This window comes from Ctenopharyngodon idella, chromosome 21 (assembly GCF_019924925.1).
Source record: "Ctenopharyngodon idella isolate HZGC_01 chromosome 21, HZGC01, whole genome shotgun sequence".
NCBI lineage: Eukaryota > Metazoa > Chordata > Actinopteri > Cypriniformes > Xenocyprididae > Ctenopharyngodon > Ctenopharyngodon idella.
The window spans coordinates 6,247,090-6,260,219 of NC_067240.1; the positions used below are offsets into that span (position 1 = coordinate 6,247,090).

Sequence of the window (13,130 nt, forward strand, 5' to 3'; positions counted from 1 at the left end):
CTCCTCTGTGTTTGTCCTTTCAGTTCAGCAGCTCACAAATGAACCTGTATGAAAATTAACCAAGGTTTTATTATAGTAAAAGTCTAGTAACCTTGTTTTTTTTTTGGCAGATTGATTACCATTTGTATAACCACAGTTTTACCACAAATTTCATGGTTAAACATGGTTAGTGTAGCAAAACCCTGGCTAATTTGTGGTTATTATATAATAACCATGTTTTTGTTTTTTGTTGTTTTGGTTTTATTTGTAGTAAAACCATGGTTAATTTTCGTAAGGAATACTCTCTGAAAGCTTCTGCTGTGGGGGAAAAATATTCTATTAAATTGCGCAAAACTAGCAACTAGGCAAAGACTGCAGCAATATTAAAATAATGCAGTAAGTGTCTATTTACACTAAGTGCAAATAGTGTGCATTGTTGGCAAACGCTATTTACACTAGCGCCGCCCACCAATGTCTGGTTGGGCCACACAAGTTTTTAAAAAGAGGCATGAAATTCACCATATTCAGTGGCACAGCAGTAGCGAGTAAGGCTTGCAGACCTGCGATCGACACGGGTTCGAAACTGCCTTTTGCAGAGCTCGCATTTATTTTTCAATAAAAATTAAAATAATATTCTACGAGTGAAAATAAACTGCGAACTAGTTTTTAATAATATTAAAAGTGTTTATTGGGTATGGTTAGAGGAAGGTGTAGGGAGGGTTTTTATTCTCCCAAATAGGTAGCATCCATTTAATAATTTTAATAAATATAATCATTTACACTCTATGATATTATTGCATCCTGTTAATGTACAATATTGAGATGCAAATAGTATCTGCCAATATAAAGGATAGATAGCATCCAATTACGGTAACACTTTATAATAACTGCACACTATGGAGCATTAGTTAAGCATTAGCAAATAGTCAATTCATCATTTATAAAACATTAATAGACATTAGTAAGCTCATCTAAAGTGAGGACTATTTATGCCTCGTAAAGCTTTTATAAAGGAGATTTAAAGGATACAGAACATAGAAATATTTATTTCAAGCAAAAAAATGAAACTTTACGACAGGTAACTTGATATAAATTTAAAAATAAACATATGCAATGTCACAGAAAATAATAATTCCTGTACACCTCCAGAAAACATAACTGCAGTAAATTTAAACTAAGCCTTTGCAATCTGATAGAAAAATACATTTCTGTAAAGTGTAAACATTGCTGAATAAAAGTTTACCAGTGTTCACTTAGTGTAAATAGAATGTATCGCTAAGAAAATATGCTATTTTCACTTAGTGTAAATAGCATCTATTACTATTAAAATAATTATAAAAATAGCTCTTTGTTGCTTATTGAGAGTAAAAACAAGAAACTGAATCAAAAAGAGAAGTTTTGTCACCTGAATAGTGAACGTCCAGTCTCTCTGGATGTGTGTAAATCTCTGTGCTGTGTTTTGTAGACTGACTTTACAGCTGTTACAAGAATAGATGTGCATGATTTCATCTGTTACACGTCACATAAAACTTGGGATACCTTATTTAAATTAATTTGAAAAAATGTGATATGTGAATTTCGCCCTCTTTGAGATATGATGTACTGAAATTAAGCAAACATTAAGAGAAATACTACCTTTAATTTAAAACAATATATTAAACAGCTGACGATTAACTTTTCAGACCCATCTGGATTATTGTTTTACATTTAGCAGATGCTTTTGTCCAAACACATTCGATGTACACATTTGTAAGTATGTGTGTAGTTCTGAACGTGTTCTGTTCTGAATGTGACTGACTGAAAGGGAATCAAAGAATCTTTTTTTTTTTTTTTTTTTTTTTTTTGGCTTTCCAAAAATTCTTTGTACATCTGATACTGATCGGCACAGGTAACACTCATTCAACACCTGATATGCAATTTCCTACACTGAGCAAATTAGAGAGGGAATAAAACTTGTTTGTTATGGTAGGATGTCAAATTGAATGCAATAATCTCTATGGCAACCCTGAATATGGAAGTTATTGTTGGAGTGTTTTTTTTAATAAACAATTAGCAGCCACTTTAAACAACCATATACGATAAACACACTCAGAATACATTTTTATCTGTGTGTAAATAAATAGGACAATGAAGGTTTTCCTGCTCTGACTGTTGTTGACATGAGTGTCTCATCTGAAATCAGCAGCTCAAATGTCATTGGCTGTCTGCAAGATTATGCCAACATTTTTATTAGTTCACTGAGAAATAAAGTTGTTTTAGAAAGGTACCTGATTGATAGCCACAGCATTAGATGAAATCAACTGAAGATAAAAGACATTAAATCTCTCAAGATCTGTTTAAACAACTCCACAAACAGTATTACCAGCTTCACTTATTACTAACCAGATTGACTTTATTTCTGTCACATGTCTACAGAAGTTACTGTTAGAAATGATGTTTATGCACAGTTTCGACTCATCCGTTTTCTCCTTATATGGGCATTGAGTGCACCGCGCTTTCAACCGAAGTTCAAGCCTTCACTGTGTAACGGCCAAAACAGTGTATTTACACACATCACATTAGTATGAAGGGTGCCTTTAAGAGTCTGATGCTGCGTCCAAAATCGCATATTGTATAGTAGGTACTACATTTGGTTTGACACTTCTTTACGACTATATATATCATGTTGTCACTGTCATGCGACCTAAGGCATCAGTTATGTCACTTCACTGTCATTCATAAATCCTCTCCCATGGCCTCATGGGATAGTAAAGTGTCCATTGCATCTTGAAAAAATGGGCATCCGATGTCTCCTTTAAGTTGTCAGTGCTGGCAAATGACCATGGTATAAGATGGATAATCCAGCTGTGCATTAAACGATTTGAATGCGCTCCGCTTCACGTCGGGCAGTTCTTTGCCTCCTCGTTGTGCATTAAAATTGTTTATTGCACAGCTAGCTGTGGATTATCCCTTACATATCCGGGTAAAGCGTTACAGCGTGTATATAGTAATTTGACCAAGTAGCGCATGGGGAAAAAAATGAAGACCCGTTCATCACACAAAGCCATTTTATTACGTCAAGAAGACTTTCAGTACAGACCATAAAGCATTTATGGTACGCTTTAAAACAGCAGGCTGCTCAGTCGTGCTCAGGCTGGTAGATGGCTCACATTTTTACATACTTAACCATGTTTCAAGACTGAGGTAAATGATGAAAATAATTATAATTTTATAAATAATTTTGCTGCTTTAGAAGCTTATGTAAATGTGGTGCAGAGAGAACACCAAAGGAAGATCTAAACTGTTACCTAGCCACACATAGGCTACCTTGACACAATCATCAGCGCTGCACTTTCTGACACACCAGATTGATTTTAAAGTCCCCATGAAATCAAAATTTAGGTTTTTGGACTTTTAGTATGAAAATGTCAGCTTTATGATTATCAAAGCTAGTGTGCTCCAAAACAATAACAAAATTCGCATTCAGAAGGTATTAGCATTCAAAACTTACAGTCTCTGACTTCCGCCAATATGATATCACTCTGCACTTCAGCTTCTCATCAGATTTCCTGTCCAATCAAATGCTCTCTAGAATTTGAGGCGAAGGTGCAAATGTGTTTGTCTAGACAGTTTGGAGTTCAATAGTGCATCTGCTAAGTTTTAGACCACTTTCTTTTTTCTTATTCTTCTGATCCATATATGGTAACGTGTTATGATTGGTTTGGGGTAACAAGGAACAATAAGAGGGGTATATAAGACAGCCAGCACTGTGTGAGGGTGTTCTTCTCTGTAGAACTCTGTATCTGCATTGAACAACCTTCTTGCAAGAATAATAATTAAAAAAGACATTTCCAGAGTGTTTGTTTCATTACATTCTCACCACTAAAGGAATAAAAAAAATTTCCATGACAGGTGAATGGCACATAGTGCACTATAGGGAAGGGGTGGTGAACGTTGATCCTGGAGGGCTGTTGTCCTGCAGAGTTTAGCTCCAACCCTGAAAAAAAACACTCACCTGCCTGTAACTTTAGTAATCCTGAAGACCTTGATTAGCTTCAGGTGTGTTTAATTAGGGTTGGAGCTAAACTCTGCAGGACAATGGCCCTCCAGGTTCAACATTCCCCACCCCGATATAGGGGATAGGGAATGATTCAGGCTGTGTAAATAAGCTTTCCATTGGGGTGAACATAGCCTGCTCCAGTCCAGAGACATGATAGCACAAAAAAACGGATCTGCATGAGTCAGCACTGACCACAAAACGTATCAGACTCATTTGAATTCTGCACAGTATGCTGTATTTTAAAGCGACAGGGAGGAGAAAGGATTAGACAAACTCGGCATTAGAAACAGCACTGACGAGTAGAAGAGATAATGCAATGCACCAACATAAATTACAAACTTTTCAAACTACACATTCTCAGCATGATTATGTTCACTGTTTTGCTTTAGTAACAGTTTCATGTTAAATCTAAAGGAGGAATCTATTAGACTGTGGCTGTCATAAGCTGTGAAATGCAGCTTTGTCGAGCTCAACGGCTCTGGCCAAGCTGTGATATAAACATAATGCTACTGGCTATTTAAAAAAACGGCAGGAGCTGCTCCATATGTCACGCTCTGTCTTCCTGTTTCAGTGGAAATTAAGTCAACGCATTTAATAACATTGCGCATTTCAAAGTACTTCAGTGGGCCTTTAAATTGTAACAAAACAAAATGAAACACAAAAAGTAATTCAAAACTGTCTCATCAAATAATAAAAGTTATCAAAAAGTAAAAGTTAGTAAAGTTAGTATCACAAGGTTTTATGGAGAACAGAAGCAAAAAAGTTTTCCATTCCGATGCAGATAAAGAACAGGTTGTACAAAACCAGCCAGCACATAACAAATCATTGAAGGATACCAAACTTCCTGAATATTGAGTTTTGCCAGATTGGTAAATAATGCTGAAATAGAAATCGGCACATATAAGATAACCATGTTCACTGTTGTTATTAAAATGAGATAAAACGCTCTTCTCTTCATGTGGTTTTCCTCCTCTCTCTCTCTCCCTCTCGCTCCTGGTCCTGACTGCTTCAGAGCTCTGAGAACAGCCACAAGACAAAACAACTGGATGTGGAGGAAGAAGAGGAACTGCATCGAGATGAACCATATATATGCATTGAGTGAAGCCAACAACGTGGAGCACAAACAGGAACCAAAAATGATTATCCAGGCCACGGTGCAGCAGATCACTCTATATCTGAGAGGTTTGTACTTAAGAAAGGTTACAGGATGAATCACTGCCAGGTAACGCTCAACACACATCAGACACTGAAACAGAGGACAGCCAGTGACAGAGAGTCCTGTTAAAAACACTAGCAGTATAAAGACACTTGAAAACCAATATAAAAGTACAAAGAACAAAGAGTTCAAAGAGTTTACGATCTCGCAAATGGAGAGATTGAGGATGAAGAACTCTGATGCAACTCCGCTTCCTGTTCCTGTGATGATGAGCCATAAAACATAGGAGTGTGTAGGAAGACCAAACAGGAAATTGATGATGTACACACAGATTTCCAGACTTTCCAGTAGCCCAATGGTTTGAGTTGTGGAGTTTGTAGATGCTTCGGATGCGGTGAAGTTCACTGAGTTATTCATCTTTAGGTTTGTCTTTTAAGTTTAGCGGCTCATAAAAAATTATTTTGTGATCTACACAAAGAGAGCTGTAATTAAACCAGATCTGTAAAAAAAAAAAAAAAAAAAAAAAAAACCATAATTAAATGATGAAAAATAGATGGCTTAGCAAAGTGATATTTGCAGGCTACATTAATCTGCAAAATCTAATTTTCTATAATATTTCTCTAGAATTAATTTAATTTAAACTGTTCTCTTCAATGAAACGAAGCTCAGCTCCATTTTACTTAGTAGCTAAAGCATTCCCAAATCTTTGTACATTATCAGATAAACACAGTGACACTCTTGCTTATTAAGGGTATAAACAAGAAGAATCAAAAAGAGGAGTTTATCACCTGAAGAGTGAACGTCCAGTCTCTCTGGATGTGTGTAAATCTCTGTGCTGAGTTTTGTTGACTGACTTCACAGCTGTTACACGTCACATAATATATCAGATATGCAAATATTTAAAGTACACTGTAAAAAGTAATATGCTATATCTACTCCATAAAATTTTGGCAACAAATTACAAGCAATATTATTAATTAAATTCAACAAACAGAATTGAGTTAGAATGAATCAATTCCTTAAATGTCAACCATTTAAAAGGAGTAAAGTTTAAGTAAAATTTAAACAAAAATATCTGAATAACAGATGTCAAAGATGAATTAAGAACTATTTATTTTTTGTTGCCAAAATTGAAGACACCTGATGATAACAAGCAGAATGACTGAAGGAAAGAGAAACACAAGAATTAACAGAGGTTTACATGATGATGCTGATTTTATTGAAAATATCTGATCGTCGTTATGGTGATCAGTGTTTCATTTAGTTGGGCAGTTTGACTCTTCGCTTTTTATGTCAGTTTGTGTTTTTTGTATGGTGTTTGCTAATTTTACACATTCCAACTTTTAAGGAATTAATTTGATTAATTCAAACTTAATTCTTATATGTTGAATTTAATTAATAATATTGCTTGTAATCTATTGCCACAATTTTATTGAGTAGATAGAGCATATTACTTTTTACAGTGTAGGAAAAAAGATAAACAAAATACAAAATATATATTTACATATAATTTCCATATAAAATACAATGGTGAGTGAGTGATCAGTTTTCCCAAACAACCTTTATACATCTGACCTGCACATGTGCGCTCACTGTGCACCAAATATTTAAAAATAATGAGATGGAAAATTGAGGCATGGTAGTTGATTAAGTGATTTATCGGAAAAACAAACTAATAGCAACCACTCATATTATTAATAGGACAATGAAGGTTTTCATGCATTCATGCTGTGACTGTCTGAACGGCCTTAAGTTCAAATATCACAACTTCTGCTAAGCAATTTTTAGAAGTCAAAGTGTACAGGTTGTTGTGAAGTTGAGTTTGAAAGGTATTGATATACAGTAAGTACATTTGAGGACACCCTGAGGACACCCTTTTTCTCCTCTCTCTCTCTCTCTCCCTCTCTCTCCTAGTCCTGACTGCTTCAGAGCTCTTAAAACAGCCACAAGACAAAACAACTGGATGGAGAGAAAGAGTAAAAACTGCAACGAGAGAAACCACAGAAATACAATGTAATGTGAAACTATAAACATGCAACTCAAGCAGGATCCAAGAATAATTATCCAGGCCGCAGTGCAGCAGATCACTCTATATCTGAGAGGTTTGTACTTCAGAAAGGTTACAGGATGAACCACTGCCAGGTAACACTCAACACACATCAGACACTGAAACAGAGGACGGCCAGTGATAGTTAGTCCTGCTAAACACTGTTTTAATGTTGAGAGGCCTGAATACCAGAATGACAGCAGATTGATCAAATTATTCAGACAGTTACCAATCTCAGAAACAGAGAGACTGAGGAAGAAGAACTCTAATGCAAATCCACTTGCTGTTTTTGTCATGATGAACCATGTAACAAATGTGTGTGTAGGAAGACCAAACAGAAAACTGATGCTGTGCAGACACATTTCCAAAAACTGCAGTGGCCCAAAGGACTGAGTTGTGGAGTTTGTAGTTGTTTCAGTTGTGGTGAAGTTCACTGTAGAGTTATTCATCTCCTCTGTGTCTTTCTTCTCCACAGCACACAAAATATAGTAATGTAACACTTATCTATAGAGAGAAGTATACATTTATATTGCATTCAATATAATTGATTTCAGCAAGCGAATCTTCCTTAGTTCATTCCATTTCAAAATGTCAGTGGTTCACAGCTGATAAAATGAGCCCATCAACCAGTGTCTTATAGGATTTAACTGATCTCAGGTCGGTTCCATTAATGACAAACGTGTGTATAATGAAGATGGAGATTAATCGTCCCCAATTAGCAAACCCCAACAAGCACTACAAAAGTAATAAAAGAACGCTGGTTTTAAAATCCATACGCTTTATATTTAGTGGTATTTTACTATTAATGCATTACACTTTCATGAAAACATTTGCAATTGGTTGTAATGTTTGGGCTGTGTTCAATGTCTTTCATCATTTTATATTATGTGTTTGTGCTACACACATAAAATGTTGCACTTTGGTCATTATGTTGGCTTTTTCACAACAATAACTCATAGGATTAAACAATCCGAATTACTTTTTTTTTTTTTTTTTTACTTAGTAGCATAATGACCCTTTCCAAGAAACTGTCGAAATCCCAACAAATCAGGGGTGCGTTTCCCGAAAGCATCGTTAGCCAACTATGGTCATAAGTCCCGTTGAACTCTTGGTAACGACGGAACTTGCGACCATAGTTCGCTTTGGGAAACGCACCCTAGAACATTAAACATTAACAAGTTTCATTTTTCATCTCACTCAAAGAACTTCATTCATTTATTCATATCCAAAATAGCATTTTATAACATATTTCACTTAAATTGTTACTTCTGTTCAATTAAACAAAAAGAGCTCAGTCTCATTTTGTTGACCCTGGGTGACTGATTAAATGTTTTATTGGATAAACAAACACACTGATATGAAACATAACCATATTTAATTAACACACAGAATAGGTTAGATCTAAATAAATACAAGGCAATTAACGATTTTTATACACATGAACTGACAAACAAACTAAGAAATGATTTGAAATATAACTTAATGTAAAGACTAGAGCAAACACCAAGAGGAAAGAGACACTTCAGCTGACAGTGCAACAAATGCCTCATTCACTAATAAATATGATTAAAAAAGTAAAACAATGTGTAGTCATTTTTTGTCAGTTTATGAGGAAGAGAGGCAGGAGAGTTTTCCAGTGCGGTGCAGATAAAGAACAGGCTGAACAAAACCAGCTAGACTAAAACAAACCAAACCAGGACCCCAAAATGTCAAATCATACTCGTTTTTCAGAATTATAGATACTCCTGAGATAATTATTGGCACATATGCGATAACCATGTTCACAGTAGTTATTAGAATGAGATAAAATGCTCTTCTCTTCATGTGGTTTTCCTCCCCTCTTCTCTCTCCTGGTCCTGACTGCTTCAGAGCTCTGAGAACAGCCACAAGACAAAACAACTGAATGAAGAAGAAGAGTAGAAACTGCAGCAAGAACAACCATGCATGTGCATTAATATTATATGTCATTAATGTGATCAGGCAGACCAAACAGGAGCCAAGCGTGATTATCCAGGCCGCAGTGCAGCAGATCACTCTATATCTGAGAGGTTTGTACTTCAGAAAGGTTACAGGATGAACCACTGCCAGGTAACGCTCAACACACATCAGACACTGAAACAGAGGACGACCAGTGATGCCCAGTCCTTGCAAAAGCAGTGCTAATGGCGCAAGAACTGAAATCCAATGAAACAGTATAAAAAACAAATGATCCAGACAGACACCAATCTCACAAACAGAGAGATTGAGGTTGAAGAACTCTGATGCAACTCCACTTCCTGTGATGATGAGCCATATAATGTAGGAGTGTGTGGGAAGACCAAACAGCAAATTGATGCTGAACACACACATTTCCAGATTCCTCAATTGCAATCTGGAAGGGGCTGTTGAGTTGGTGGAAGCTCCTGGTGTGGTGGAGTTCATTTTTTCCTCGTTTGTCTGAGCACAGCTCACAAAACATAAATAGAAAGAGAGAGGGAGAGAGAGAAAGGAGGAAAACAACATGAAGAGAAGAGCTTTTTATCTCATTCTAATAATTTGTTCAGCCTGTTCTTTATCTGCACCAGGCTGGAAAACTCTCCTGCCTCTGTTCTTTATAAAACCTGTAGAAAATGTAACTATACCTAGTTTTATTTATTTTTATTTATTTATAACTCATTTAGTATATCCATATTATACAGTTCAGTCTGTAAATGTTCCCAATTTAAATCTGAATACAGCAACATCATTAAATGACAAAAAATAAATTGTTTAACAAAGTAATATATCCAGGCTACATTCATCTGAAAAATCTCATTTTCTATAATATTTAGGTAAATTTAATTTAAAATGTTAGTTCTCTGAAACAAATCTCAGTTCCATTTTACCCAGTAGATAAAGCATTAACTCCATCCCAAAACTTTGGACATTATTAGACAAAAACATTGACACTGTTGCTTATTAAAAAGGGTGTAAATAAGAAGAATCAAAGAGAGGAGTTTATCACCTGAAGATTGAATGCCCAGTCTCTCTGGATGTGTGTAAATCTGTGCTGTTTTGAGTTCACACCTGCCACAAGAATATGTGCATGACTTCATCTGCTACACATCACATAAAACATCAGATGTGCAAATATTTCAAGTAAAAAATGAGATAAACAAAATCAAAGCTATGTTACACACTTGTCAAGTGCCCCTGAATTTGAAAACATCATTTTCATAAATGTGAAAGTGATTTATTGGAAAAACAAACTAATAGCAACCACTCATATTATTAATAGGACAAGGAAGGTTTTCATGCACTCATGCTGTGACTGACCGAACTGCCGTAAAAATATTTTCAAATATCACAGAATTTCTGCTACATCTTTTTTTTTTTTTAAATTTAGACATTTTCATTTTAAGGCAACCCCTTAAACCCTTCAAACCCCTCAAAACCCTTGGACATTATTGAACAGACACATTACTGCTCGTAATAAAGAACATCAGCCATGCGGTTATAAAAATAGCTCCTTGTTGCTTATTGAGAGTAAAAACAAGAACCTGAATCAAAAAGAGAAGTTTTGTCACCTGAATAGTGAACGTCCAGTCTTTGGATGTTTATAAATCTCTGTGCTGTGTTTTGTAGACTGACTTCACAGCTGTTACAAGAATATATGTGCGTGATTTCATCTGTTATATGTCACATAAAACACCCGATTGGGAAAGATGCAGATTTTAAATTTACTTTGAAAACTTGGGATACCTTATTTACATTCATTTGAAAAAAAGTGAAATGTGAATTGTGCCCTCTTTGAGGTATGATGTAGGCTGTGTTCCCTGGGAATCAAAGATTCAAATGTTTTTTGTTTGTTTTGTTTTGTTGTTTGTTTGTTTGTTTGTTTTATCTTCCCAAAAATTCTTTGGACATCTGACACTGATCAGCAGGTGCCACTCATTCAACACCTGATAAAATAAAAAAAAATAAAAACCTGTGTTATGGTAGGATGTCAAGTTTAATGCAATAATTTTCTGTGGCAACCCTGAATATGGAAAAGATGACACTAAATTATTGTTACAGTGTTTACTTAACTTAATGTTTAAAGTGTGGGGTAAATGATGAAAATTAATTTTGCTGCTTTATAAGCGTATGTAAATGTGTGGCGTCGAAAGAACGCCAAAGGAAGATCTACAGATCAGATAGATTTTAAAACAAAACAAAACACAAAAAGTCATTCAAAACGATCCATCCTTTAATAATAGTTATCAAAAAGTAAAAGTTAGTAAAATATCACAAGGTTTTATGGTGAGCAGAAGCACAAAAGTTTTCCATTCCGATGCAGATAAAGAACAGGTTGTACAAAACCAGCCAGCACATAACAAATGACTGAAGGAGACCAAACTTTCTGAAAATTGAGTTTTGCCAGATTGTTAAATAATGCTGAAATAGTAATCGGCACATATAAGATAACCATGTTTACTGTAGTTATTAGAATGAGATAAAATGCTCTTCTCTTCATGTGGTTTTCCTCCCCTTTCTCTCTTCCTCTCTCTCCTGGTCCTGACTGCTTCAGAGCTCTGAGAACAGCAAAACAGCAGAACAACTGAATGGAGAGGAAGAAGATAAACTGCAACAAGACGAACCTTGTATGTGCAATAATGTTGACTGAAACTAAAATTAACATGCAGCACAAACAAGAACCAAGCGTCATTATCCAGGCCACAGTGCAGCAGATCACTCTATATCTGAGAGGTTTGAACTTCAGAAAGGTTACAGGATGAACCACTGCCAGGTAACGCTCAACACAGATCAGACACTGAAACAGAGGACGGCCAGTGACAGAGAGTCCTATTAAAAACAATTTTAGGGTCAAGTGACTTGAAAACCAAATTGAAAGTACAAAGAAAAAGCAGTTCAAAGAGTTTGCAATCTCACAAACAGAGAGATTGAGGTTGAAGAACTCTGATGCAACTCCACTTCCTGTTCCTGTGATGATGAGCCATAAAACATAGGAGTGTAGAGGAAGACCAAACAGGAAATAGATGAAGTACACACAGATTTCCAGACTTTCCGGTAGCCCAATGGTTTGAGTTGTGGAGTTTGTAAATGCTTCGGGTGCGGTGAAGTTCACTGAGTTAATCATCTCTGGGTTTGTGTTTGAAGTTTAGCAGCTCATAAAAAATAATTCTGTGATCTACACAAAGAGAGAAGTAATTGAACCAGATCTGAATAGAGCAACATCATTAAATGATGAAAAATAGATGGTTTAGCAAAGTGATATTTGCAGGCTACATTCATCTGCAAAATCTCATTTTCTATAATATTTCTCTAGAATTAATTTAATTTAAACTGTTAGTTCTCTTCAATGAAACAAATATCAGTCCCATTTTACTCAGTAGCTAAAGCATTCCCAAATCTTTGTACATTATCAGATAAACACAGTGACACTCTTGCTGATTAAGGGTATAAACAAGAAGAATCAAAAAGAGGAGTTTATCACCTGAAGAGTGAACGTCCAGTCTCTCTGGATGTGTGTAAATCTCTGTGCTGAGTTTTGTAGACTGACTTCACAGCTGTTACAAGAATATATGTGCATGACTTCATCTGATACACGTCACATAAAACATCAGATATGCAAATATTTGAAGTAGAAAAAAAAGATAAACAAAATATATATTTATATACAATTTTCATATAAAATACAATGGTGAGTGAGTGGTCAGTTTTCCCAAACAATCTTTATATATCTGCACATGTACTCACTGAGCACCAAATATACAAAAATAATGAGATGGAAAATTGAGGCTTGGTAATTGATTAAGTGATTTATTGGAAAAACAAACTAATAGCAACCACTCATATTATTAATAGGACAATGAAGGTTTTCATGCACTCATACTGTGACTGTCTAAACTGCCTTAAATAAGTTCAAATATCACAGATATTCTGCTAAG

General features: G+C 35.5%; 3 protein-coding genes across 3 annotated transcripts; all 3 read right to left on the reverse strand.

Moving 5' to 3' along the window:
* Nucleotides 1-4,757: 4,757 nt before the first annotated feature.
* On the reverse strand, nucleotides 4,758-5,873 carry LOC127504317 (chemokine XC receptor 1-like). Its single transcript, XM_051878868.1, has one exon. The coding sequence runs from the start codon at nucleotides 5,589-5,591 to the stop codon at nucleotides 4,758-4,760; it is 834 nt and encodes a 277-aa protein (XP_051734828.1). The 5' UTR covers nucleotides 5,592-5,873.
* Nucleotides 5,874-8,826: 2,953 nt separating this feature from the next.
* Nucleotides 8,827-9,642, reverse strand: LOC127504319 (C-C chemokine receptor type 8-like). The gene has a single exon (XM_051878869.1). The coding sequence runs from the start codon at nucleotides 9,640-9,642 to the stop codon at nucleotides 8,827-8,829; it is 816 nt and encodes a 271-aa protein (XP_051734829.1).
* A 1,834-nt stretch (nucleotides 9,643-11,476) lies between these two features.
* On the reverse strand, nucleotides 11,477-12,319 carry LOC127504320 (uracil nucleotide/cysteinyl leukotriene receptor-like). Its single transcript, XM_051878870.1, has one exon. The coding sequence runs from the start codon at nucleotides 12,317-12,319 to the stop codon at nucleotides 11,477-11,479; it is 843 nt and encodes a 280-aa protein (XP_051734830.1).
* Nucleotides 12,320-13,130: the final 811 nt, after the last annotated feature.